Below are 25100 nucleotides of genomic sequence, written 5' to 3' on the forward strand. Positions count from 1 at the left end.
CAGGCTCTAAGTCTCTACTGTACTCTCAACCAAGAGAGTAAATAAAGATGTTTTCACTGGTGCTTCTTTTACCTACACAGCAACTATTCTTTCGAAGAACTGCGAAAGGTCAGTGCTTCCTATAATTGGCACCTTCTAAATACTCCCTGTTTCCAGGAACCAAAAAAATGAGGAGGTTTGGCAGAAGAATCGCTGTCTTATGTTAACTCTCAAGCTTTAGTAATGACTACTGGACAAATGAAATCTACGAAGTACCTGGTTTGTTTTTAACCTGTCATTTAGGGATTAACCTGGAATGTGTAGCTCAAATCATTCTACACACAAGTCAAATAGTCCATTATGTACCTCTCAATAGTTGTTGCACCATCCAAATCCCTCAAAAAAGGCAGAAATGTAATTCTGAAAACCTCAAAAAGGGAACTTCTCAAACTCTTCTTGAAGTGAGATTAGAGGAGTTACTGGAAGCCTGTTGATGCAACTACATGATGGACAAAAAAAAGAAGTAAAAGAGCAGATGTTTAAGCTGCGGAAAGAGTGAAAACATTGACTTTTATTACAGGGAAAACCGACAGCTCTGTACCTTCAGGTCTGCCTGAAATAAATAACACTTGATAAATGTATATATATATACTGTATACACACACACACACACACACACACACACATTTATTTATTTATTTATTTATTTATTTATTTATTTATTTATTTATTTATTTATTTATTTATTTATTTATTTATTTATTTATTTATTTATTTATTTATTTATTTATTTATTTATTTATTTATTTATTTATTTATATGTTTGTACATTTGCACTTGTGCTTCCGTAGACAAGGCAAGTTTATGTGTTAGTGGTTATTCTACTGTTTTCTAACATAATAGAGTGAAGAGAGCTCCAAAACGGTGTCAGCCCTGATGGATATTAGGCCACACAATCTAGCTCAGGAAATAATTTATATTCCTCTTCAACTCTGCCAACAGTAAATGACAGTAAAAAGCCACAAGCCTTAACGCAACATGATTTAGTGCAACAAAATGAGTTGAGAGAGCTACAGACTGACTGAAGGCTGGATTAATTTTTACGTATAAAAATATTTGCAATTGAATATCCAATTTATTCCCCTGGGATCTTCCTAGCAAGACTTTATATCAAGTTGGACAAAGGTTTGCTATGTTCACCATGAGTGATGTTCTGCTCTCGAACTCTCCTTCCTCCCGTTAGAGTGACCGATTTATTTTTTTAACTTTTTCAAGCATTATGAGCTCACAGTTGTGTTTGTATTCACTGCTGACAACTAGTTGCATTTATGAGTATTTAAACAAGACTGAGACGAATAAACGCACTTTATTGTACCTTTTTTTGGTATGTTTGTCATCCAGTGCCGCTGGTCTGATCTGAGTGAATGAGAAAAAAATTGTAGACGTTTTTGTGTGTCCACTTGGAGCCTTTTTTCACTCGCCGTACTGTATTTTCCCGTCATGCTGACCGCTGACCTCTATGTTTGGAACGATTTCTGTCTGTTTTCCTTCTCCTCCGTCTGTGTGTCTGTCTGGTTCAACCCCAATCCCTGGAGCTTCTGTCTTTAAAGTCAACAGCAGCACATTCCCATGTCACCTCAGTCAACACCAGCTAGTATGAGATATTACTTTCTTCCTCATACAAATGAAAAGTTTACTTTATGATCTTTGTGTAAACAAGTGTAAATAAAAAGTGTAAAGTAGATTTTGTGTAATTTTAGCTGCATTACTGGATGCTACTAATACATGTCATTGATCTGGCAACAAAATAAGTTGTAATTCACTCACCTGTAGTCTTTTGAATACCTGGAGATCGTTGTCATATGAAAATCTGACATCAATAATATCACTAGTTTTCTGTGCAGGTAGGATCCTTAGGTCCTGTAACAGAGCCTGGGGATGTCGTGATCTGACCCTCACATTCACTTCCTGCCCTGGACTTTTATTTTGTTCCTCTTTTTCTCCTCTTCCTGTCCCCAGTTCATTTCCAGTTTACCTCTCATCAACACTCTCAATTGTTTTCACCTGTTCCCCTGCCTTTTTAAACCCAGCTCTCCCCCTGTTCCTGGTTGGATCATTGTCTGTGTCTGCTGTGGCATGCTGGTGTCTAGTTTAGCTAGCTCAAGGTTCTTGGACTTGTGACCCAGTTCTTGTGGACTCTGTTTGGTTTGATTTTGGTTTTCACTCCGTGTCGGTCTCTCCCTGTGTGTGGGTTTAGTCGGGTGAGGGTATGATTTGTTTTCTAGTGTACTTTGGTTACTTGATGGTCACATGAATGTCTAGTTTTCCAGTGTTCTGTTATGTTCTCGGGGTCATTGTTTCAGTTCTCGTTTAGATAATTCTTGCTATCCACTCCCCTGTTTGATTGTTAGTGTCATTGCCTTTAGTTTTTAGTTACCACCTATGTCTGAACTCAATTAATTTACAGAGCTACAGAAAAATGTTTTTCTTTGACCAAACAGGCAGAGACACAGGCTGGTGTGCATTGACTCTTATTTTGCTGTGATTCACTGTTAATATACTAAAAGATCAAGACTGATTCAAAATATGGCAACAATTTTAAATTTAAGACCATATTTGTATATAGTATTTTAGCATATTACAGCCTCGATGTGGTGCAGAGAAAGAATGGATAGAAGGAAAGATACAACTGAAAGAGTTCGAGGTGAATAAGAGAGGGAGTGAGAGAAACCAGGATGGAGTGAATAAGCCATTTGTTTGTCCTCCTGCTGTCCTCCCTGGCCTTGCCTTGTGCTTGGTGCCTGGCATCCAGGGTAATTTCCTTTCATAAGTCCCACTGCCATCCCTGCATTCACATTTTCACTGCTGTTCGGGGCAGCACTCTGTGCCTGAGTGTTTGCGGTAGTTTGCTTGTTCACTACGGGCCTCATTATGCAGGGACTGGGGAAGACAGAGAGAGGAGAGCAGGGCCGAGACATCGACCTGACATCGCTGAGATCCACCATGCCAGCCAGTGGTCCCCTGCAGGTTAGTGCATCCAAAAAAAAAACATCTGAGAAAGTTTGAGAATTGGTGGGGGAGAGGGTGGGAGACAGTCATGTAAGAAGAGGAACAGAAAAAAGAAATGAAGAAACAAATAAATGTGAATAGTGAAGTTGGATTGTAGATGCATTCCTTTTTGCTCAGCAGTGCCCTATCTTCCTCTCAGGTTCTACCATTTCTCAATCCCTCTTTCCCTCCCTCTTTCATTTTCCCTTCTCTTCCACTTGATCTGTGACTGTGCTGCTTTAGCTTTGCTGCACAGCTGTGGTATGTCCTGCCTATGTGAGAGCTAAGGATCACAGGGTTGCTGGGTGCTCTGGGTTAGGGTGTTTCTGAGGGCAAGATACAATGGCTACGTCCATCAAATATCAATTAGAGCCTGGGTGCTAAGACTAAATAGGTTCTCTAGTGGAGCTATGGGTCAACAGAACAGGTCCTAACTAATGCCAAGAAAAAGGGTCAAGGTAGGGTCAGGACCTGATATATTATATATTATTTAAATTTGTGGCTGGCTTAATTTTTTTTTCTGTCATCTGTGCGTTCAGTACATTTTGTTTCATTTCTGATGGATAGATTTTTTTAATTTTTCTGGTCAGGTTCATATCATTCACAGCAAGTTTGCAGTTTATTCTTCATTCATTGTTTACTACAACAGACACACACACACACACACACACACACCTCCATATTGTCTGTTGTGATTCATCTTATGTCAGCGTCTAGGTCAGCGGTGTTTCTGCCCATCAACAAACACTGATATCAGTTAGTAGTTTATTTAGCTACATGGTCTTCAGTGAACAAAGTGCTGTTACTTAAGATAAACTGTGTGTTAGTCCACTTGCTTCAGGGCCAGCCATTCTAAATGTACTGCACATGATCAAAGTTCTTTAAAGTGTTTATTGTTTTTTTGGTGAAGGGTTGTGCATAAACTTCCTTTGTTTTGGGCGATTGGTCACAATATATCCATTTTAAATTGGGCAGAATCACTGATGCTAGTCAGTAAAAATGTCAAGTCTGTATTTCAGTACCTCTGAACAGGAAGGCAGTTTAAGTCAAAGCTTAAAAATCCATTTCTTTATTGATTTACCAGTACTTGGTCTACACTGGGTCACTGTAATGTGACAAGTACACTTTTGTTCTCTGTAATGTCTTGAAGAGTGCAAACAATACTCCCTGTAACCAAAGCAGCTGCAGAACGGGCCTGGTGTGTGTTTTAGCAGTATTAGCAAGCAATAAAGTGACTAACTTGGGTTGTGAATGATTGTAAAGACCAGCATCACTTCTTTGCAGACCCCAAGGCCTCACACTCATTAGCACAGATAAGATGAGAACCTATAGGCCCATTTGGCCACAAGCCACCTCTCGGTCTGACCATAATCATATCACGTGGATCAGAATGCAAACTTGTGGGTGAAGCATCTCTGGACAAACCAGAGATGCCAAGTCTTCACCCACAACTGGTCATTGTGACCCTGGTGGCTTAATCAATTGCTGGCAGCTATAAAGAGAGAATTGTGTGATGCCTAGAAAAGTTGATATAAGCTTGTGTACTGTATGTGTTACATGTACCCGTGTGCAGGGGTTTAAGCAAGCATGTGTGTTTTAAGAGGTGGACATCATGTCATGCCTATGTCAACACCAACATGCCCTATTCATTGACTTATATGTATATATGACTGTTTTGCATCATGTACCTCTTTTCTATGTTGAGACTGATAGCTGAAGGCTAACCTGATTCCGAGGTGATATTCTCACTGTCGTTTTCAAAGTCAAGGACATACCGTGAATCTTTACTTTAGGCCAGCATGAATGCAGAGTCCTTAAAGTGCTCAGGGAACAGTTGCATGATGGTGCAAACTAAAAAATATAGAAGTATAGCTAATCATATTATGTGCTGCTGTCTCTTGACTTTTTGGCTCAACGATTTATTAATTTGTGAAAATTTGGAAATCTCAACAGTTTGTGGTGACGATATTGGTTGTTTTCATAACACTTGACACGGTTATTTTGGGTCCTATATCCATATAGTTCACCCCAAATGACTTGATGCTTTTGTTTAACTTGACTTTACATCCCCGTACATCTTTAAGTTAGTTTGATCGGAGCTGGCTTCATATCAAACCCTTATGTGTCAAACAGGCACACATGGCTTCAAATTATGTTTGATGCTTGTACATTTCTACACCATCTGCTTGCCTTCACATGGGTTTCACAGTCACTGAGTTTGTGACATGTCTTCACTATCCAGACAGTAGTGCACTCAGCATAGCATCAAGTCTTAAAGGAGGCATGTAATTAGCTGAAATTTGATTTATAAGGCTTTCATGCAGCATTTATGTGAAACTGCAATGATGAATCTATTTCTATGGTGTGAGGGCTTTACACCTCTAACTCATTATCTATGTTTAGAGCACAGCAACAGGGAGTCGAGCGCTGACATAGAAGTAGTAGAAATCACACAGCCTCTTTAACCATAGCCTGTTTCAAAGACAGGGAGTGACTGAACCATCAGAAGGGGATCATTTAGTATGGGGATCAGTATGTGATTTTTCTTTTATTTTTTTCACCTGTAAAAAGAAACTTGATGGAATCTTTAATGCGTTTGCGGCCCATAGACCAACAAATTCTGTAAAAACCCAAAACCAGCAACTTTTAGGGTGTTTGTAGCACTGTGTCCAAACCTCACTCATATCATAGAAGACACGAATCTTTAAAACCTCACAAGCACATGCTTCCCCTTAAAAAATACTCTCCCCCCACCCCCAAAAAGGCTTGAGGAATGGAAAATAAGTAAACAAAGAGCGCAGAAGTTTCCTTTAAGTTATCCCCAAAGTGGCGAAAACAGGACACAGTGCCTACTGAGTATGTGACACATCAAGCCAATGTCGCAGAGCCAGTGCAGACGAATTGGTAAAGTGACATCACAAAGATGATTCTCGTCAACGGCCCAACGCTGGCAGACTGCCGACCGTCACAGCCCTAAGTCCCAAAATGTACTTACTGTGCACCAGTGTGTACACATATACAGTGTCAGCTTCATTGGCGTCTTTGTTCACATGCTTCCTTGTGTACTTTGTGAATGTCTGGAGGATTTAAATGGCCACGACGAAGACTCTGACCAACAACAGAATCTCTTCCTGATGAACCTCCATTTTTCCGCAAAGTAAACAGAAGCCAGGGCAACACTGAGAGGTTAATGTTGAGCTCACAGCAGAGAAAGGTAGTTGTGGACAAAACTTTGCTTCATTGTTGTGATGACTCAAAGCTGCTTCTGCTGAGTTTGTTTGATTCAGCCCCTCTGGTAATATCCAGGGTTGCATCCCCTTATGCATAGCATTCCTTTCTGACCACATGTTCAACATCTTGCATATTTAAACACGAAGTATAGTATCATGATGTAGCATTTTTACCAAACAAGCATAGCTTGGTTTCTATTGATTAATCTATCAGGTGCCCTTCAGATAAATAGACTAAACTTTATTTGAGACTCAAAAGTAAAAGGTCCATATAACACACATGCACATGTGCATATCCTAAAAGGCCATTCCAATAAATGCAAAGGGAAATTGTAAGTGTGTGCAAATTCAGTGAAATGACAAAAATGAAGATTAATTTTGAATTGATTGTCTTAACTTATAATATCTAAAACCTAAGATTGCTGCCACTCTTCAAGTGTGAACTGGCCACTGAGGGCAAGTCTCATATATTACAGTAAATAACAGCATCAATGATTATAGTAATTTCAATACCTTTTGATTATAAAGCTCTACATATTTAATAACAATAGGCACACAATGACAATAGGTTTTCCAGCAGCTGTTCAGCCTATAGTTTCTCCCACAGAACAAAGATAAGATTATCCAACTGTTCTAGTGTCTGGTCCATGTCCACTGTTTCTCTCAGCTCTCTCCCACTTCTCTCACCTCCCAGAATACACTGCATCCTCTCTTTGACTGAGTGTGTGTGTGTTTGTGCGTGTGTGTAACCCCTCCTTGGCCTCTACATGGCAAATGCCACATTCTGAATGTGGGTGTGAATTACGAGATGTGTGTGTGTGTATCTACGTGTCTGTGTCCATGTTTGTGCCCAAGATTCTGGGAACTTTAATCTGAGACCCAGCTGAGCCTCATTTTAAAATGGTGGTTGTGTAATAGGTGTGTGTAAAGTTATATGCTTTGGTACAGAATATTGTTGTGCCATGCGACAAAACTATCAATGAATGTGTGTCTGACCACACAAAACAATCGGATGCCAACAGGTTGTCAAAGCATTTGGGATTCATTCATATCAGAGTTTAGATATGAATAGGCTTCCACACATGCATGCTGTTAACAGCTGCTGGAGGGCGGCTGCTCAAGGGCACCTTGATGACAGGAATGAGGAAGAGGAAAGTGCAGCCATTAATTTATATACTTTTTCCTGTATACATAAATGTAAACTTAGCCTGACTGACAGTGTCATGTTCATACAAATAAATATTATAATATGGCTTGAGTGTCTAAAGTTTTCCACCTAAACCTGTTTTGAGATACTTAAGTATGTTCTCCTAAGTTAGACTCCTGTTACATTTTAACAGTTTACTTCACTTTTCTATGGCCTTTTGTTTTTTTAGCTTGATGCCTTGTTGTTTTTTTTTTTTTTTTGTAAACAGATTTAATTACTGCCACTATCTGGAAATAACTGGATTGACCTTTCTAAAACAAACCTAATAACTTAGATTATTGATCTACTGCTACAATCTACAGTATTGTTGTTTTATTCCTGCAGCTGTCTGATAACAGAAACACAAAGATACAGCAATGGCAACACCTGTTTTGTGCAAGCATACAGAAGGTGTACAAGTTCTCCAACTTTGTTGCACTGTAAGTCATTTGTCCCTCTCGAATAACCTCCAACCTTCAGTTAAAATAGCTCTCCCCAAGTAGGGAGGCAGGTTTCTGTTGAAATCCCACCATTTTGGCACCTGGCACCAAATGGCTTTCATCATCTTTTACAATGACACCAAAATGGTGGCTGGGGTAACACTATTTTTTTATATATACATCCTACACAGTCAAACATAGGTTAGGTTGGTTCACCTCTTTTTCCAGTGCTGTCTTTTTCCCTCAGCCATTTTTCCTTTTTTGTTTATTACAACATTCCACTTTCTGTTTATGCCTCTGACCAGACAAGAGTGTGTGTATTTCCTTTTCATTTTTAGAAGGAAATGACTTTGACTTGGTTTTAAACAGCTTTACCTTAGCTTCCACCAGATATAAACAATTAGATTGTAGCAGACACATGCACATAGTCTCTTTTTATCCTGCTGTTCACACACTCTGAAATATTTTGTCATAAAGTGAAACACAGCAGATATAAAGCACAGAGGCACAAATAAGTCTGTTCCTTTACATAAACACGAGTGGGATTTTAAATATTTACTCCCTCTGGACTCAGCATGATACGTATCATAATGACACTGGATATCATGTTAACAGATCATCTGTATTCTGTGGAGCTCGTTATTGCACATTTAGGCCAAGACTGATGTGTCACACTTTCGTTCCTCCTCTACTTGTTCCAGCCATATTTGCCAAGACAGAACAGGAAACCCCCTCTCTGGTGCTGAGGCTCCCCTGTTGGGACACCATAACTCATACGCACACAATGCAAACCAGACTTATAAATCCAAGTTCATTGTATTGCAATTTTGGTCTTTCACAGACTTTGTATTTAGCGCTGAACACGCCCTCTTTATTTTATAATTCCCAAATTTATTTTCATAGAATCGTATGTTGCCTATCAACTCCAGATATAACAGCTACATTTAACAGTAGTGGTTCAGCTATTAGGAGTGTCGTGTTTCATTAGCTATTTCACTGACTTCAATTTCAACAGTTTAAATTAACTTGTTGCTGGGGTTAGATTATCAAATGTGCCCCAAGAGTTCAGGCATCCCATGCAGTATATAACATATAGTGGATAAGCAGGTAACACAATATCAAAATGTCCACAAAGAGATGTAAAACAATCTGAATCAAATTGAGAAAAAACTGAGAAACCAACAAAATATTGGCAGCTAAAGATCTACATTTTTCTTTTTAGAGTCTGAATAAAACTAAAAGTAGAAAGTGAGAGTAAATATTGGACTTATATTCATCAAGTGGCCATAAACATAAACTTGAATATACACTATGTTGATGTGCATATTTGCATTTGTTTCTTCAGTTATTTATATAAAGGCATTCATACAATTAATAAATATTATTTTCTAAAACCTTCAGCACATTGCCAACCCTTAAGACATTCTCAAGCCTGTATGCAGTTATGAGTTTTGTTTGAATTCTGGGTAAACTTTATGGGAGTTTGGGGAGATAACACTTCAAGCTTTGGTTTTCAATGATCGAATAAAGGCTTTTTTGTTAATGCAACAGAATCATGTGGGGGTTTATGTGTGTGTGTGTGAAGGAAAAATGAGCTGGGCAGAAGTGTTTGAGGGGAAAATAGTGTGTGGGAGATGGGTGAGGTTCTGTCTTACCTCATCCAGTTTCCATCACTGATGTGCTTCGGTGCCTGTTGTGCTCATGGGACTATTGTTGATTTCAACACAATGCGATCATGCATAAAGTGAAACAAAGGGACTCGTTATTAATTGTCCTCTGTGTAAAGCAATGAAACCATCAACCAAGTCTTGAGGGAATTCCCTGTATGCATTTCCATTAGTGCTTAATTAATATGAAGTTCACTGCATAAAACTTCAAAGACGTTTTTGAGGGCTGAGTGCTGGTATGTATTTATTTTCAACATACCCTGTTACGCTGCACACTGGGGGACAATACAGTAAATATTTGACCTGGTGCCACCAAAAAAAAAAAAAAAAAAAAAAGACCACTGCACATTAAAATTATTTATTTAAACTGATAACCTCTGGATGTGCATTGTACTGTGTGTAAACGCATTAAAGCAACAAACAGATGTGGCAATGAATGTTGAGAGGTTTGTCTCAGAGCTTCCATCAAGATGATTAAACAGCTTAATTTCCAGTGCTGGCTGTGTGTCAGGGTTGGGGTTAGAAGTTGGGGTTGTCACACCGTTGTGGTTATCTGGAATTAAATGAGTGGCTGCTGAGGTAACTTTGATCCATGTTCATCATTCCCATATTATTACTACAGTAACATAAATGTCTGTGCAACCTGGGAAGATCCTAATCTCTGTGGGCTTAGACTGGCGGATAAAAGTTGTAAAACTCCATAGAAGAAATTCTTCACTTTTGTTTCCATCTTTTAGTTATATGCGTTCTTAAAGTGAACTTTAAGGAGCAAATGTAAACTTGAAGGAAACAATAACTGTAGACTTATGGTGTGTACACAGGTGTGTATTCAGTGTATTCGTCGGTGCATTACAGGTCAGCCTAGTGAATATCACGGGATCAATCATGTTAAAAAGGAGCAAAATACCTAACGAACACCTGGAGAAGACCTAAAGAACTAGCCTTTAGGTCTGATAAGGGTTTTATTGGTGGCTGACGTACGCGAGACTGAATGATGGCAAACATCCACTACCTAACTTCCTCTTTTGCTCCCACCATTGTTACTACAGCCAATAGGTGTAAGCTGTAAATATAGAGGGGTAATAGACAACCTATATTCATTTTGTATAGGTGGATTCTATGTTTGTATCATTCTCCTAAAATGACTTCCCTCTGGGATCCAGTCTTGGCACAAACTAGCTGCATTCGTGGAACTTGGGAAGTAAGAATGCCCACATACACACAAACACAAAGGAAGGAAGTGTGTGTTGTGGACAGTGATGAAGGCCGAGTCACAAAAGCCAGGAAGTCTCAGGGAGGAATGTCCTGAGATATCACACATGGCCGAGGCCTGAATGCTTGTACACCCGAGGGAGGTTTAAACTCCAAATCATCTCATCTATGGGCAAAACAGCACTAAAAAATAAAACATTTTCTTTTGTTTTATTTCACGTCTTCATCCAGAAAAACCCACATGTGCTGTATAGGTACAGGGTTTACAGCCTGCAGCAGTAGGCTACTCTCCACAACCACACTTCCTCCAGCATTGAGCCTCTCCCACTCTTCTTGTCTTGTTTGTTTTGGAGACAGCTTCTCCAGTGTGGTTGTAAATCAAGATCATAATTGTGGCAAAAAGCCTTTTCAATAAATTATAATTATTCCAAACCACAAACACTGTTTGGTCTGGTTTTGTAATCACAGTGGTTGTTACTCTAATGCTTAGATGACTCATAGTACTGAACTATTTAACACATATGTTGCTTTCATTTTTTGATGCTTTAATGATTTTCATGTTGGGCCGTACATACTCTGCGTGCGATTTAAATGTGTAAGAAAACACATGCTGGATTTTGGAGGAACACGATTGTGCTATCAGTGTGTCAAGAGTGCTGTTATTGCAGGAGTTAACTTTGGGTTAAATCAATGTTTTCTTCTCCGTGCACACATGTCATGGACATTTATGTTTCCAGCCACCGGCTGCACAGACAGATGCTACATTTATTGTTTCAGCTTGAGGTGGAAATAGTTGGAAAGTGGGTGAGGACAAAAGTGACAAATGTGATCATAACCAGCTTTGAGACTACATGTAGCTACAACCTGGATGTATTTGTTATGAAATCAGAACCTGGAAAATTTGAAGTCCTTAAATGGACCAAAGCTCCTCAACTGAATATTTGTGTTGAGCTCATTCATTTGTTTACCTTTGGATCATAAAATAAACTTAATATGATATATTGATACATGCTGTGTAAGGCGACAAGGCAATCAAATATCTCACATGAGGCCTCAATTGTTTTGTTTCTTTTATCTATTAACTTACACAGAACATAGTTCCGCTTCATTTTTATACTTTCACGTGCATTTTTATTTTAGCCTCGCTCCTTTATTCCACTGGTAGAATGCAGCACTGCAGCATTGCTGTGCTTTACCGGTAAACATCAGTTTCACAAGGATCGACGGCTGCATTAAAAATATTTCTGGCATTTTCTTTGATGTAACCTTTAAACATCTTATTGTGTAAACTGTGTTTCAGAAAGTGTTTCAATCTGAAATTCAACCGTCCACCTTTCACGGGAGCAAATGGTATAGTTACACAAAGAACCACTCTGACCTCCTGAAAGACGGCGGGAACGAAAAAAGCAATTCAGCAGCTTGGTGACAACACAGTGACTCTATGGTCAGGTTTCACTTTCTACGGTCACACAATTGGCAGTTTAAAAAAATAACTATATGGCCCTTAAATGGGTTTATTTACAGTATTTGTGATGCTCTGGTTCCCACGGGGCGTTTGTACCTTTTATGACAGGTTAAACAGCACAAAGAAACAAAGGAATTCCAACTGCTGCCATCATCATCCTCACAAAGTCATTCTTCCCTGTCATAAAAGCTTCAAGCAAACACTGAACAATGAGGAGAGTGTGTTTACAACTCCACAAATCATGCTGTTGCAGACCCCTTACATTCCACAGTTTAAAGTACTGTACATGTATCTTTTTTCTAGTAATAACATGTTTCATGACATAGGTATGTGTGCAGGTATGTGTACACTAATTAGCCATGCAGCAGTAAAAAAAAAAAAAGGAATTGCATGTGAAATGTTGTACAGGGTTAAAAAAGGGTTAAAAAAAGGCTCAGAGAATTCATGTTTAATTCAGAGACTAGATTCCAGAACAGCTTAAAGGAAGGTGATCTGAATTAAATGAAATATACATTAAATAAACAGTGTAATTAGTGTAATTGTTGGAAATATGCTCATTACAAAATATGCAAGGAAATGACAAGCAAACTTGAAAAACAATGACAAATATTGCTGTGAATTATTCAGAATTTCCAACATTTTACTGGTACAGTAGCTTCGTACTAACAGTGTGTCTTTTTTATGGAGTGTCTGTCTGAATCAAGAGTCTGAGTACACAATTCTGCTCTATCGCCTGAATAAAGAAAGATGCACCTGGCTGTTTGCTGTGTTCCCCTGGATAACAGGCTTTGACATTTTGAACCTTAAATCACTTCTTTCTGTGACAAATTGTCTTTATGTCTGCACAACCAAAAATGTGTCAACATTTACTTGTTTGCTCTTTGTTGCAAAAATAAATTCGACTAAAAATCTAGTTCAATGAAGTTAAGATAATGCAGGACATGACTGAAAGTGACACTGAACCATTTGCAATGAGTGACCATGAATACATGCCTCAAGCAGCCGTTTAGAAAGCCGGTTTGCTCAATTGAGCTGCGGTACAAATCTTCATTATGCATCTGCATATCTATTGATGCAAATGCAGTAACCCGTAGTAAGCAACACACCTATGTTATTATTGGATTCTATTTTGTCTTTGTGGGAGTGTAATAGTTTGAACAAAGGCCATACACTGAAGCTATTAGTGCAAAACTTCTGTTTGTGACATAGAGAGTCTCCTTGACATTAGTCTGACTGAGTTGCACATTCAAGAGATTTCATTTTACTGCGAGGCCCCGAGTTAACTCTGGCTGTGTGTTCTTGTCATTCCTGCTCGTCAACACTGCACTTCACTTCAGAGAAAGCCTTTCAAAGATAGGAAGAACTCTTCTGTTTATGTGTTAGCAATGTTGCCATGACACTGAGCGTGAACACACTGCTGGCATGTGATACACACCCATACCCACCTGGGTCACGCACAGGCACACACACACATTATTACGGCTGGCACACATTTAAAGAGCATGTGGTACACCAGTTGATGCTATAACAGTCTGCAACATATGTCAACCCCATATGTAATAGATTCTTCAGAGGAGAATGAGGCATTTATAAGCTCTTCTTTACACACAGCACACACACAGCACTGCATCACTGTTGAGTCCAGCTCATGATATAGCAAAAGTTATTGTTTCCTTTTGTTTGACCATAGGCATTGCAGGTAGTACCATAGCAAAACCTTGCAATATAATATTTATAAAAACCTACTATATATTTGTAAAATCCTGCAGAGGTGGAAATGAGACCCTTTGTAAGGTTTCCGTAGGCTGCCCCCCTAACCCTCCAACCCTGCATGGCTGCTGGGGCCAGCTGGCTGAGTCACTGATATGGGAATGTTATACCATGTGGTTATGATCAGGAATGCAGAGAGTGAAGTGATATCAGATCACTGCCACTCTTTCTCTCCTACTCCCTGAAGGAAGTCCGAACGCACACTCCTGTGGTGAAATGTAACAGTTAGATTACTGTGGTGTGGTTGGAAGGTAGTTCTCTGTGTGAGATTCATGTGTTTTTCTTGTATATATACTGTGTACTCTGTTTCTGCATGTGTCATGTTTGATTCATATTTTCCTCAAGGATGATATTCTGAGACTGTGTGTGGGTCAGTGTCTCAGATCAAGCATCAGAGGTCACTGAGGTCACTGTGCTCTTTCTTTTCCCAGTGTTTCTATATGTTACACAAACACACACTTTTAAATCTCTATAAATCTGCAGTGTTAGCAATTCAGTTGTAAGACCCATGTTAATTTTGTAGCTGGTCGAGATGCAACAAAGCTTGGATATTATAAAGCATGAGGAGTTTAATCTGTCCTGTTACCAGCGGTGACCCTAGAATCCAGGCCCCAGGTAACGATGCCCATCAAGGCCTTTACCTGGGGCACAATATGGTGGCTTTATGGGAGGTTTAAGGGGGTTTGTAGTTTTGTTTTCGAAATGTTAATATGAGAGGTAATTTGGCCCATCTCTTAAACCTTTCTTTACACTTTTCCTTTTCCCTAGATTTGTTGGGTCCCTCAGTTGACGGTACATCTCTGCCTATTGTATGACATCTTCTAAAGTGATCATAGAGTTCAAGTAAAATGTTAAACTATAAAGAATCAGTTACTATCGTTTAAATGCTGAACATGACATGTTGTCCTCTGAGCTACAAATTAGCAGAAAATGAAAAATTTCCAGTTTCCACTTAAACCTTGTTAACTTATCTGCCTTCGCACCCCCCACCCCCACCCCCAGCCCCTCCCCCCGTTATCCACTGTTTGTTTGTTTCTGAACATAAGTTCATTCATTGACATACCCACCACCCCCACCCATCCTTTCCTTAGCACACACCACGCAAACACACGCACACACACATATAAAGATAAACAAGCAGCATTTCTGCGCTGACCCTGTCCCCCAAAACAAACACGAAAAATTTCAAGCAGTGATGTTCAGCTGGTGCTTAATGCTTGGCTGATGATTTTGAAAGATTTTTTACTGTCAACCCGGAAAATGTGCATTGTGGAATAGATTTTCTCTGAACTAACAAATGATCACTGACACATTATGATCCTATACATCCTACTGTAAATAAGTTCCACCAATATGCATCCAACATAGCAATGTCTGTCTGTAGCTGCTATATAAATGTGCTGCTGTTTTTAACAGCTTAGCGTTGCGTGTCTGCCCTTTGGTTAAAAATACCTGTGACTGGAAACAACGCTACAGAGTAATGAAAGCAGATCAAAATGTTGTGGTATTGTATGTTAACCAAAACTGTGAAGACTCTAAAATTTGTTCATAATCCATTGTGGTTAGTCAGCACGAGCAATGCCTTTAATTCACCATTTCACTTGAGTCATTGGTTCTGTAATTTGTTGTTGTTGCAGCATTAAGGGTCCAGATTTTTCCTCACTAATTGGAGACAAAATCATTGGAGTAAATAGTAATTCAGGCACCATTTTGTTCTTAGTGAATGACAGAGAAAAGAAAACATATGGTTTTCAATGCCACCCTTCCTCACACTAAACTGCTGACACTTCATCTCTGCACTGTCGCTATCTCTTTCTCTTCATCTGCATTTCTGCTTTCTTCCTACTCACTTGCCCTAAATGGCAGTTACATAAAAACCAAACCGAAAGATGACGCCTTCAGGCGGAGAGCTTTGGAAAAAATGGAAAGAAGAAAAACTGTCAAATATGCAAGCACATAGACAGACAGACAGACAGACAGACAGAAAGACAGTAAAAAATAAGATACTGAAGGAAAACCAGAGCTCCCCTCCTAGATGGATTTGCCTTCTTATTGGCTACTCTAGTAACCAATAGGAGCATAGGGGAGGAGTACTTCCTGTGAGCTTGAGGGGGGGGCCTCCCATGTGCCCTGGTGTATATTTGTACATGTCTGTGTGTATGTGCATTATGTGACAGGGCCCCATGCATATATTTGTGGATCAGGGAATTTTAGGAATGGGAGCTCTGCAAGGGTTTCTAGGAAAAGTTTCTACAACGTGAAATATACAGGTGTCTGTGACCCCTAAGGACACCAAGGACCTCCAGAAAACAGCAGAACATTTTCTCAAATGAATAATAAAATGTTCATTTAGGCTTCACTGTAAACTACATGTATGTGTTTAAACACTGCAAGTTAAGGACCAGCACCAAAAATGTGACTGCAGCTGATGAAGTTAAACTGAACCGTGAAGATGGATGGTGAATGCAACACCAGGAACACCACATGTAAAATCCCATAACAATACCTTACAGAGGAATCCCTAAAAATGAGCGATATAGAGAAAAAAAGAGTCACAGATGAGGTTTTTAAAGAAATACTCCTGAAGATACTCATAGGCAAATGTCAAGATGCTGTTTAGTCTGTAAATGATGACCCGAGGCCTGATGCTTGTAATTCACAGCTTCTGATGCTAAATGTGTGCAGCCCTGCTGACCTCCTGGCACCACTTCTCCACACAGCTGCTGTTAATCTGTCCAGGGAAACCAGGGGTAAAACAGAAAATGTAAGGACGTATTTTACTAAATCACAAACGCCATGTTGATCACATTTTAACTAAGGCCCTTCCAGTGCTTTGGTGTGTGTTGGCAGCATACTTCAGGCTGATGTTGATAAAATGTGACTGCATGAGTTCCTAATGGAGAAAAGATGGAAACAGGCCAGTATATACATACTTCCTCTCTCAGCCTCGCTCTCTCTGGTGTTAGAGTTAATGCTATCTGTTTTTATCACTTCCCCATTTCTCTGTTTCGGTCTTTCTTTTTCCTGCCCATTTCTCTCTGTTTAACACACACACACACACACACACACACACACACACACACACATAATAACATACTTAAAAGAAGCCATGATACATGTGGTCACTGTATTTCAACAGACTTTCTAGGAATTGTTTTGTATTTTCTTGGAGCATGAAGTCAATATTTCCATTTTACGGGGATAACAAGACTAGAATGGATGATTTGCTGCCCATGCAACGTGATTAATCAAATTTCAAATTACAACCTGTGCTAAGTGAACATTTTGATGAAATGCAAAGTACATGTTGTTCAAACTTAGCAAGAAAACATACTTTAGCTCCTACACACGGCCCCAGTCTGCTCTGGGTTTGGTTTGTGGCACTCAGAGTCCTAACCTAGATTTGAAAATGTCAGTGTCAACATGTTGTTCCAGAAATCATGGCACAGTCGTGATAAGCCGCAGACTTCTTATGAACACTGTCTATGAAGACTAGCTGTTACCAAAGCTCACCTGCCAAATCCCCGTCTCCACACAGGAGGAAGTGCGCCAGAGCTCACTGGCAGGAGTGGACTGGACTAAACACACTGGCTCAGCTGTACAGTAGTTTTGTGGTGCTATTGGTTGTCGTTGTCGGTTAGCTGAACACATATTTACACTGTTAGCACTGTCAGAGTATAAAAAGTCACCGAGGCACATGATACGAGCCTGCAGAAAGTCAGTCTTCACGTCAACCACACTGTTGTCGCGAGTATGTGGGAATATGCACAAGTAGTGAAGGGCTTCCTTGTGTGCAGACGTGGCTCCAAAACACTTAGTGCAATGGTTACTGTTAAGGGTCCAGCATTATTCAGCTGAACTGCTTTGCATAAAGTGGTGAAAGCGTTAGTTCTTGTTCAGAATAGCCACAAAACCTACTCTCATAAAGGTTTTGGATAAGATGCCAAAAATAGCATGAACAAGAATGGCACGTAATTATTTATTTATTCAAACGTGTTGTTGTAGAAGAAGAGAAAATGTGTATGCTGTCTATTTTCATTCTGACACTGAGACTGACTGTGAGACAACTGGGAGAGACCGGTGTGAATTTATTAAAGCCAGTAATTTGTAGCCGTGATGTTGAAATTCTGTTCATACACTTTGAAGAATCGACACAGATGTTCTGATATGTTACTTTTTGCGGTGACATGATTAGCACTGCTGCCTCACAGCAACACGGTTCTTTACACTGCCAGTTGGCAGTGAGGCTTCAGCTTTCTGCCACCCTGGTTTCCTCCCAGTGACACACAGCTTAGGTTAACTGGTGAATCTACACTGGGCCATAGGTGTGAATGTGAGTATACATGGCTGCCTCCTTAACCAATTTCAGCTGTGACTGGCTCCTGTTCTCCCACCACAGGAAAAAGGGAATGAATGGACAAGAAAGTACTGCGGTACAGTGTTTCTGCAGTGGTCACTGAAGGATTACTTGCACCATGGCCAACACAATGATATTTAAAATGGTAAAACCATTCAGCACAGTAACCACGATCATGTGTACAGTGCCTTTGGCTGATCTTACACATAAAGCCAGAGACAGTCTGCATAGACAAAAGCTGTCGAATGATTACCATCACAATTCTGTTTATTTTGGAACAGAAATGACAATGGCTCCCCAGTATGCACACTCTTTCTATAAATAATCTGTGGCTCTCTTAAACACATCTCTGTTTCGGTGCAGCCTAAAGAGAAGCCGACTGCACAGCATCAGATAAACTGATCCTTTTGTGCACAGAATATTTTTAACCAACATAAAGTAACCTAATATGTGCTTCTGCAGTCTGTGCACTATAGCACAACAATATTTATAGCTCTTTAAATTCAAGTATGTGAAATGTGCTTTGAGCCATAAATTAAGGTCTTATATAATCGTGTTTAAGGTTTCTCTCCACACACACACACACACACACACACACACACACACACACACTCTCACACACTCACACACACGCGCACGCACAAACACACAAGCAAACACACACTTCTTTTTATTTTTATTGGCTTGACATCATGGAAACCACAACACACCATGCAGTGTTCTCTACAGATCAAGTCTAAAGTGATAGGTTGAGAATTTATCTACACAGACACACACACACATACATCTCTCTTTTTACTGGTGGTTGCAAAACTGCAAAGAAAGAAAATAATTTCTGTCTGTTCTATTCACCTGTTATTTTCTGCTTCTTTATCAAATGATTGCCCTGTGGAAATTGGAATATTTACTTTTACAGACAGACACACACACACGTGTGCGCGCGCACACACACGCAGGGTCAGTTCCTTCAATCCCTCATGCACAACAAAGTGCCCATCTTTATCCTTTTAAAAATGACTGTTTCCAACCACTGGAAAATTAGTTGTCTTTCTGTTGATAAATTAACCACAAGGCAAAATGGAATTTTGTGTTTGCTTGCAGCCATTATTTGACACATTGGAAACACTTTTCTCATTTTAGCATCACCACAATATAGCGGAGAGACTCCTGAGACAAATTTTGGTGTGATGAAAAAGCAATCACACTGACAATATTCATCTTTTGTTACTTCTAAAAGTATTGTCAGATGAAATCAGTGTCTTTATTGATCACATTTGGTATGTGAGTTCGGTTGTAAGAACAAAATCTGTCCAAAGGGACGTTTTGGTTTTTTTTGGTCATACACTTACTGACCACGTCATTAGGTACATATATACCTGTACCTAATGAATTGGTCAATGAGTGTACTGTATATATCAAGTTCTTTCTCTAGCAGTTTTGAGAGTTGGAATCTGTGGTCTTTGCTGCCCTCTGACTTCAGCAGACTGACTTACACAAACATTGCTGCTCAGAACACTTTCATTTTATTGCATTTCTGCCTCCCCTTCATCTCTTTCTCATCTTGATCTAATTTCTTCTTTTGTATGTTATTCCTCACTTTCTTTCTTTTCTTCAACAAATATATGTTGTGTTTTGTCTTGCAGGGAGGGTCAGCTTCTAATCTGAACATGAACCTGTATGCCACTAAGAAGAGTGCAGCCGAGGGCATGCTGGATATTGCACTGTTCCTGGCAAACATCACACACATGAAAACTGTCATTGAACAGGGAGCTGGATACAGGTACAGTTTGTGTGACAAACAGGGGAAAATCAGAAAGGAAACAAAATGGAGTAAATGATGCAAAATGTTCTATACTCACTGTAACTTTTGATGACTTTAATTGAATGTCACCACATTTAGCGTTGCCTTAAAAACATTTACTGATCGGGATGTTTAATCCTCAGGTACTACGTTGCTGTTCTGACACTCATTTCCTTCTCCCTGGCTCTTCAGATAGTGGCTGGAGTCCTGATCATTATTATTGGTGAGCATCACAAGATTAAAAGACTCCCTTGTTTTAACCTGTCACATTAACACACTAATGTACTAACACATTGACTTGTTGTAAAAACGCAGCAAGAGCAGTCAGCTGAGTTTTAAAATGTCCAATCCATCTACAAAAACACATATATGTGTTTAAGGTTATGATTAAAGTAAAAGAAATGCTGGAATATATCTATACATCATTTGTGTTGTATCCTGTTCTTGTTTAGTTGTTATTTTTGGTGTGTGTGTGTGTGTGTACGTATGTGTTGCAGCTCGGCAAGACATCAACGAGGAGGCCAATCAGAAGCGCCTAGACAGCCTGAACAACATCGTAACCATCGTCATCTTTCTCATCTTCATCACCAACATCTTAATCTCTGTCATGGGGATGGAGCGCACTGGCCTCTTTGCTAGGATGCATTTCTAAATGGGACTGATTTAGGGAGTGATTCTTATGAAGACACAAATGAATTCACACTTACACAAACAAGTGTGACTTAAACTTACAGTACTAATCAACTACATGTAATAATAAATGTTTGGCTTTATTCAGGTTGAATGGATCAGGCTAAGGAACCAACTAGATGTGTGTGTCTGTGTCTGCATGTTTCTGTCTGTGTGCATGTGTTCTGGTATATCCGTGTGTGTGTGTGTGTGTGTGTGTGTGTGTGTGTGTGCGCAGCTCGTTTTGAGATGACTCGCCTCTCATCTTGTCAGCAGTGGTTAAACATCCTGAACAATCTGATCACCGGCATCATCTTCCTCACCCTCATCATCAACATCATCAAAGGCGCCTTCGGCACCCAGCGCAGCAGCTTGCTGCGATGGCTGTTTCAGCGTTTCATTCTATGACACACATTCTCACAGTGTATGTACAGTTCATAGACAAACCGGGCATAAACGGCACTGATTAAATCTGCTTTGTGTAGATTTTGTTTATGTCAAAATTGGTTTAAAAGCCAAATGACCTACGGTTTATAACAGTGTAATTGTTGATATTACCACCAGAAGGCGCCATTTCAAACATTTAAAATCCTTTTTGTAGCAGCTTTAACCTTTAACCATTTCATTCTAGTATGAAACACACACACTTACAGACTTTTGTTTTTGTGAAGTCCATAAACAGAGATGTAACGAACTGATCCAGTACAGGAGTGTATTTCAATAAAGCCAGTCAAATCGTTTCCTTTCAATGTCAGCCTCAGCCTGATATAATCACATCCGAGCTGTTGCCATTTATTGATAATTCTGTAGTAATGTCATGACAGACCAAAACTAATCTTGTCTGTTGTTGGGTCAAAGTGCAGGTTTAGAGGCTCCACTCTGTAACACTGATGTCACAGTCACAACAGACTTTGTTCCCACAGCTCCAACAAAGTAAAATGTCCTCTCTCTAGCAGGACACGTTACGTTAGTTTCAGGACGATCATTCTCCCAGTTAAACTTTCACTAATATCATAAATGCAATTAAACTATCAATCTCCAATTCAACATATCAGCAGATATTTTAAAAAATCGGTCTGCGACATACTTATGCCTGGAAAGGGGTTATAAAAATCTTTCAGAATCAGAACAGTTACAAAGCTGAAGTTGAACTTCCAGTCTTCAACCAGCTGCGTTCTTCACCTACATACAGTATTTATGCAAACATCAGAGCGGTATTGATCTTCTCATCTGAGCATATATAACAAGATGTCTCACTATTCCTTCAATATGTTCACTTCACAAAAACTCCTGTCGTATTGAACAGAATAAGAATTTTCTCATTGTGTTCATCGGTGTTTTCACTCAATCGAAAATATTTTTAACATACATTTTTAACACAAACCTCAACATGTACTGAGGTCTTTTGCAGGGCAGCATTACATTGCATGTGTGAGAGGGGACCACATTTGTCACGTAAAATTTATTAAATACAAATGGAAATGTTCAATGATCTGGGCTAAAGCTAAAAGGTGTGTGAACCGTGTGTGAATGTGCAGTTGTATAAGTGATTTACACTGAGCTGGCTTGATTGGGCAAGTATATGCATGTGTCTGTGTGTGTGTGTGGCTGGGTGAAATGTTTGAAATATGTGTGCTTGTGTGTTGTCCGTGTGTGTGTGTTGTAGCCCGCAGAGACCTGAACGTGGTGTCCAATCAGAGACGACTCGACTACCTGAACAACCTTGCTACAGGCATCATTTTCGTCACCACGGTGATTAACTTCTTCGTCAGCTTCTTTGGGTCCAAGAGGACCGGCTTCTTCCGCTGGCTGCTGGCTCGACTCCACTTCTGACACTCACACAAAACTCATATTCACTTACACTCGTGTGACACACATGTAGCCCACACACTGCCGCATGCATGCTCACACTCATCAGCATTTGCACAAGCTTTTCACTTGTATTCACATGCAAACACAATATTGGAAGTTGAAATTAAGTAAACAATGCTTTGTGTCATTTGTTATGTTTTGAATAGTGTTGTTTCAATGCTGATTTCAGCCTATAATCCAGCTAAAATAAATGTAACCCCCCAAACATCTGTGTAAATCTCCATTATTTTATTTGCTGCAATAATGTGCTTGAAATTGTGCATATGTTCAGCTATGATTGGTTCAAACTGTTTTGTACTTGTGTTTCCACCTTGTTTGCTATTGATTAATCAGAAACCTAATGTAAACAATGATATTGTGTTTTAATTGTTTTAGGAAATAGTTTTGAGGAGCCTGTTTTTTTAAGATTCAATCTCAGACAGCAGGGCAGTAATGAACCCATACTCCTCAAAAAACTGAATAAATAGTAAAGTGTTTTTTAAAAATACATATTGTGCATATTGTGTTTTTTCTGGGGATTGGTGACTAGTAATTGTCAGCTGATGTGAAAAAGTTGGCTGTAAAATACAAGAATGGACTTGAAGTGAGCCTGATGTCATAAGTTCTAGTGTGTGGATTCCTGTGTATGGGGGTCTTTGCATGTGCACGTGAGGATGTCTGAGAAGTGAAGTGGCAGTTACTACAAATGCTCCATGATCGCACCAGAAATCTCAGCATGTCAGCTCCTCTTTTTCTCTACTGTGTGTGTGTTTGTGCTTGTGTGCTTGCGTGTATGACACAGGCCGTCGAGACTTGAATAACTCCACTCTACAGAGGCGCCTGGACTACCTGAACAACGTAACCACCGTCATTGTCTTCATCACCACAGTTCTCAACTTCTTCATCAGTACCTTTGGCATGCAGAGCACTGGATACTTCCCATGGCTTATGATGCGCATTCACTGATGCACACGCGCACACATCTGTCTGTCTATTACAATTTCAGGCTGCACTGCTCTACCACATAAACACACAACAGAACAGGACAATTTGTACTAATTTGTAACTATTTTATGTAACAGCTGTTTCACATATCCGACATGTTAACGTTGGCTTGAATTTATGAAATCAATTCCACAACCTGTCAATGTACCTATTGTGTTGGAGCACTGAAATAAAAATGTTAAAAATGTTTTCTCAGCATTGTACACAAATGCTAAAAACGTATTTACAACACATTTCCGGTTTCCTTGTTTCACACTCAGTGAAGGTGTAACAGTAAAAGAAGAGTGGATGATATTCGTTGATAAAACTTGCCCAAACGACTGGAAAAAGGCAACAATCGATTTTGCGATTAAACAAGTTTGAATTTTGTGCAGAAAGGCCTTAAAGTGATTTCAGAATTAAAACCATAAAATGTTGACAATTCCTATCTTCAAATTGACATTAATATCTCTGTTCAAACATTTTTGAAGTAATAGAATTATACCTGCTTTTGCTGTGACTAATATAATTGTTTAAGGTGTCTCTTTTTCCCTTCAACACCTCATGTGGGAACGAAGCCCGGCGGTTGTACTTGTGCCTTGTTGGTTTGCAGTTGTTATAGATTTTGGATCTTTTTATAGCTAAACTGAGAAGAATGATTTTGGCATTTTATGATCATTAAAAACTGAAATGTGAAAAAACATGTTTAACTTTCTTTTCATTAAAAAATGTAGGCCTATCTCTACTCTATGAAGTGCAGTGCTGCTGAAGTTACAGTCATTTCAGAAAAAGAACTTGATCTTACTGTTGTACATGCTTCACTATACTTTGAGCGTCAAATATTTGTTATAAGAATTCAGCAGACTATGTGAACATAAACAGCATAATAATGTCTCCAATGATAAACCATCGTCAACCTCCAGTATTTAATCACACATTTAAGGCTGAGAAACTACAAGTTACTTTTATTTTAAATATGTTAAATGTGAGCAGATAACATGATTGCTGTTGAGATGACCTTTTGCTTTCTTTACTGTTTCACTGGGCACATCAGCATACATTACTATCCCCAGACGACTTGTTTTAACCACTAAAAATGGGGATGTTGCCATGATTACACTTAGGACCTATGTCATGTTGTCTTTGTAGAGGAAGAATCCCTCCAAGTAGCTACTGTCCATGGATCACTACTCTGACTTTGTGCATTGTCATAAACTGCCAGAGTGCAGATGCAGATTGTGAGATAAGATTTGAAGGGTGAATTTAATCAAAAAGTGTTGAAAGGTGTCTGTTTTACTCTTTTAACCCACCCGGAATGAGAAGGGGATGCTTCCTCAGTGTGGTTAACCATAGGGATGTCTCTGGTATGTAAGATTGTGTAAACTACTGGTAAGTTCATTTAGTGAACTAACTAATTTGGTTACAACATGTTTTGGCTTTG

At 39.4% G+C, this 25100-nt stretch overlaps 1 protein-coding gene across 7 annotated transcripts; it reads left to right on the forward strand.

The window, feature by feature from the left end:
* The first annotated feature begins 2741 nt into the window (after positions 1-2741).
* LOC137106932 (ninjurin-2-like) lies at positions 2742-23867 on the forward strand. 7 transcript variants are annotated; one of them, XM_067491012.1, is made up of 5 exons: positions 2744-3006; positions 19998-20134; positions 20299-20378; positions 21063-21248; positions 22491-22630. In XM_067491012.1, exons 1-4 carry the CDS (start codon positions 2911-2913, stop codon positions 21230-21232), a joined length of 483 nt encoding a protein of 160 aa, XP_067347113.1. In that variant the 5' UTR covers positions 2744-2910; the 3' UTR covers positions 21233-21248; positions 22491-22630. The 7 variants fall into 7 exon arrangements, with proteins under 7 accessions (XP_067347118.1, XP_067347113.1, XP_067347116.1 ...); XM_067491017.1 differs by lacking the exons at positions 21063-21248; positions 22491-22630 and adding an exon at positions 20653-21056 and having other exon boundaries at positions 2742-3006; XM_067491015.1 differs by lacking the exon at positions 21063-21248 and having other exon boundaries at positions 2746-3006; positions 22491-23181.
* Positions 23868-25100: the final 1233 nt, after the last annotated feature.

The sequence above is a fragment of the Channa argus genome, chromosome 21 (assembly GCF_033026475.1).
Source record: "Channa argus isolate prfri chromosome 21, Channa argus male v1.0, whole genome shotgun sequence".
Lineage (NCBI taxonomy): Eukaryota > Metazoa > Chordata > Actinopteri > Anabantiformes > Channidae > Channa > Channa argus.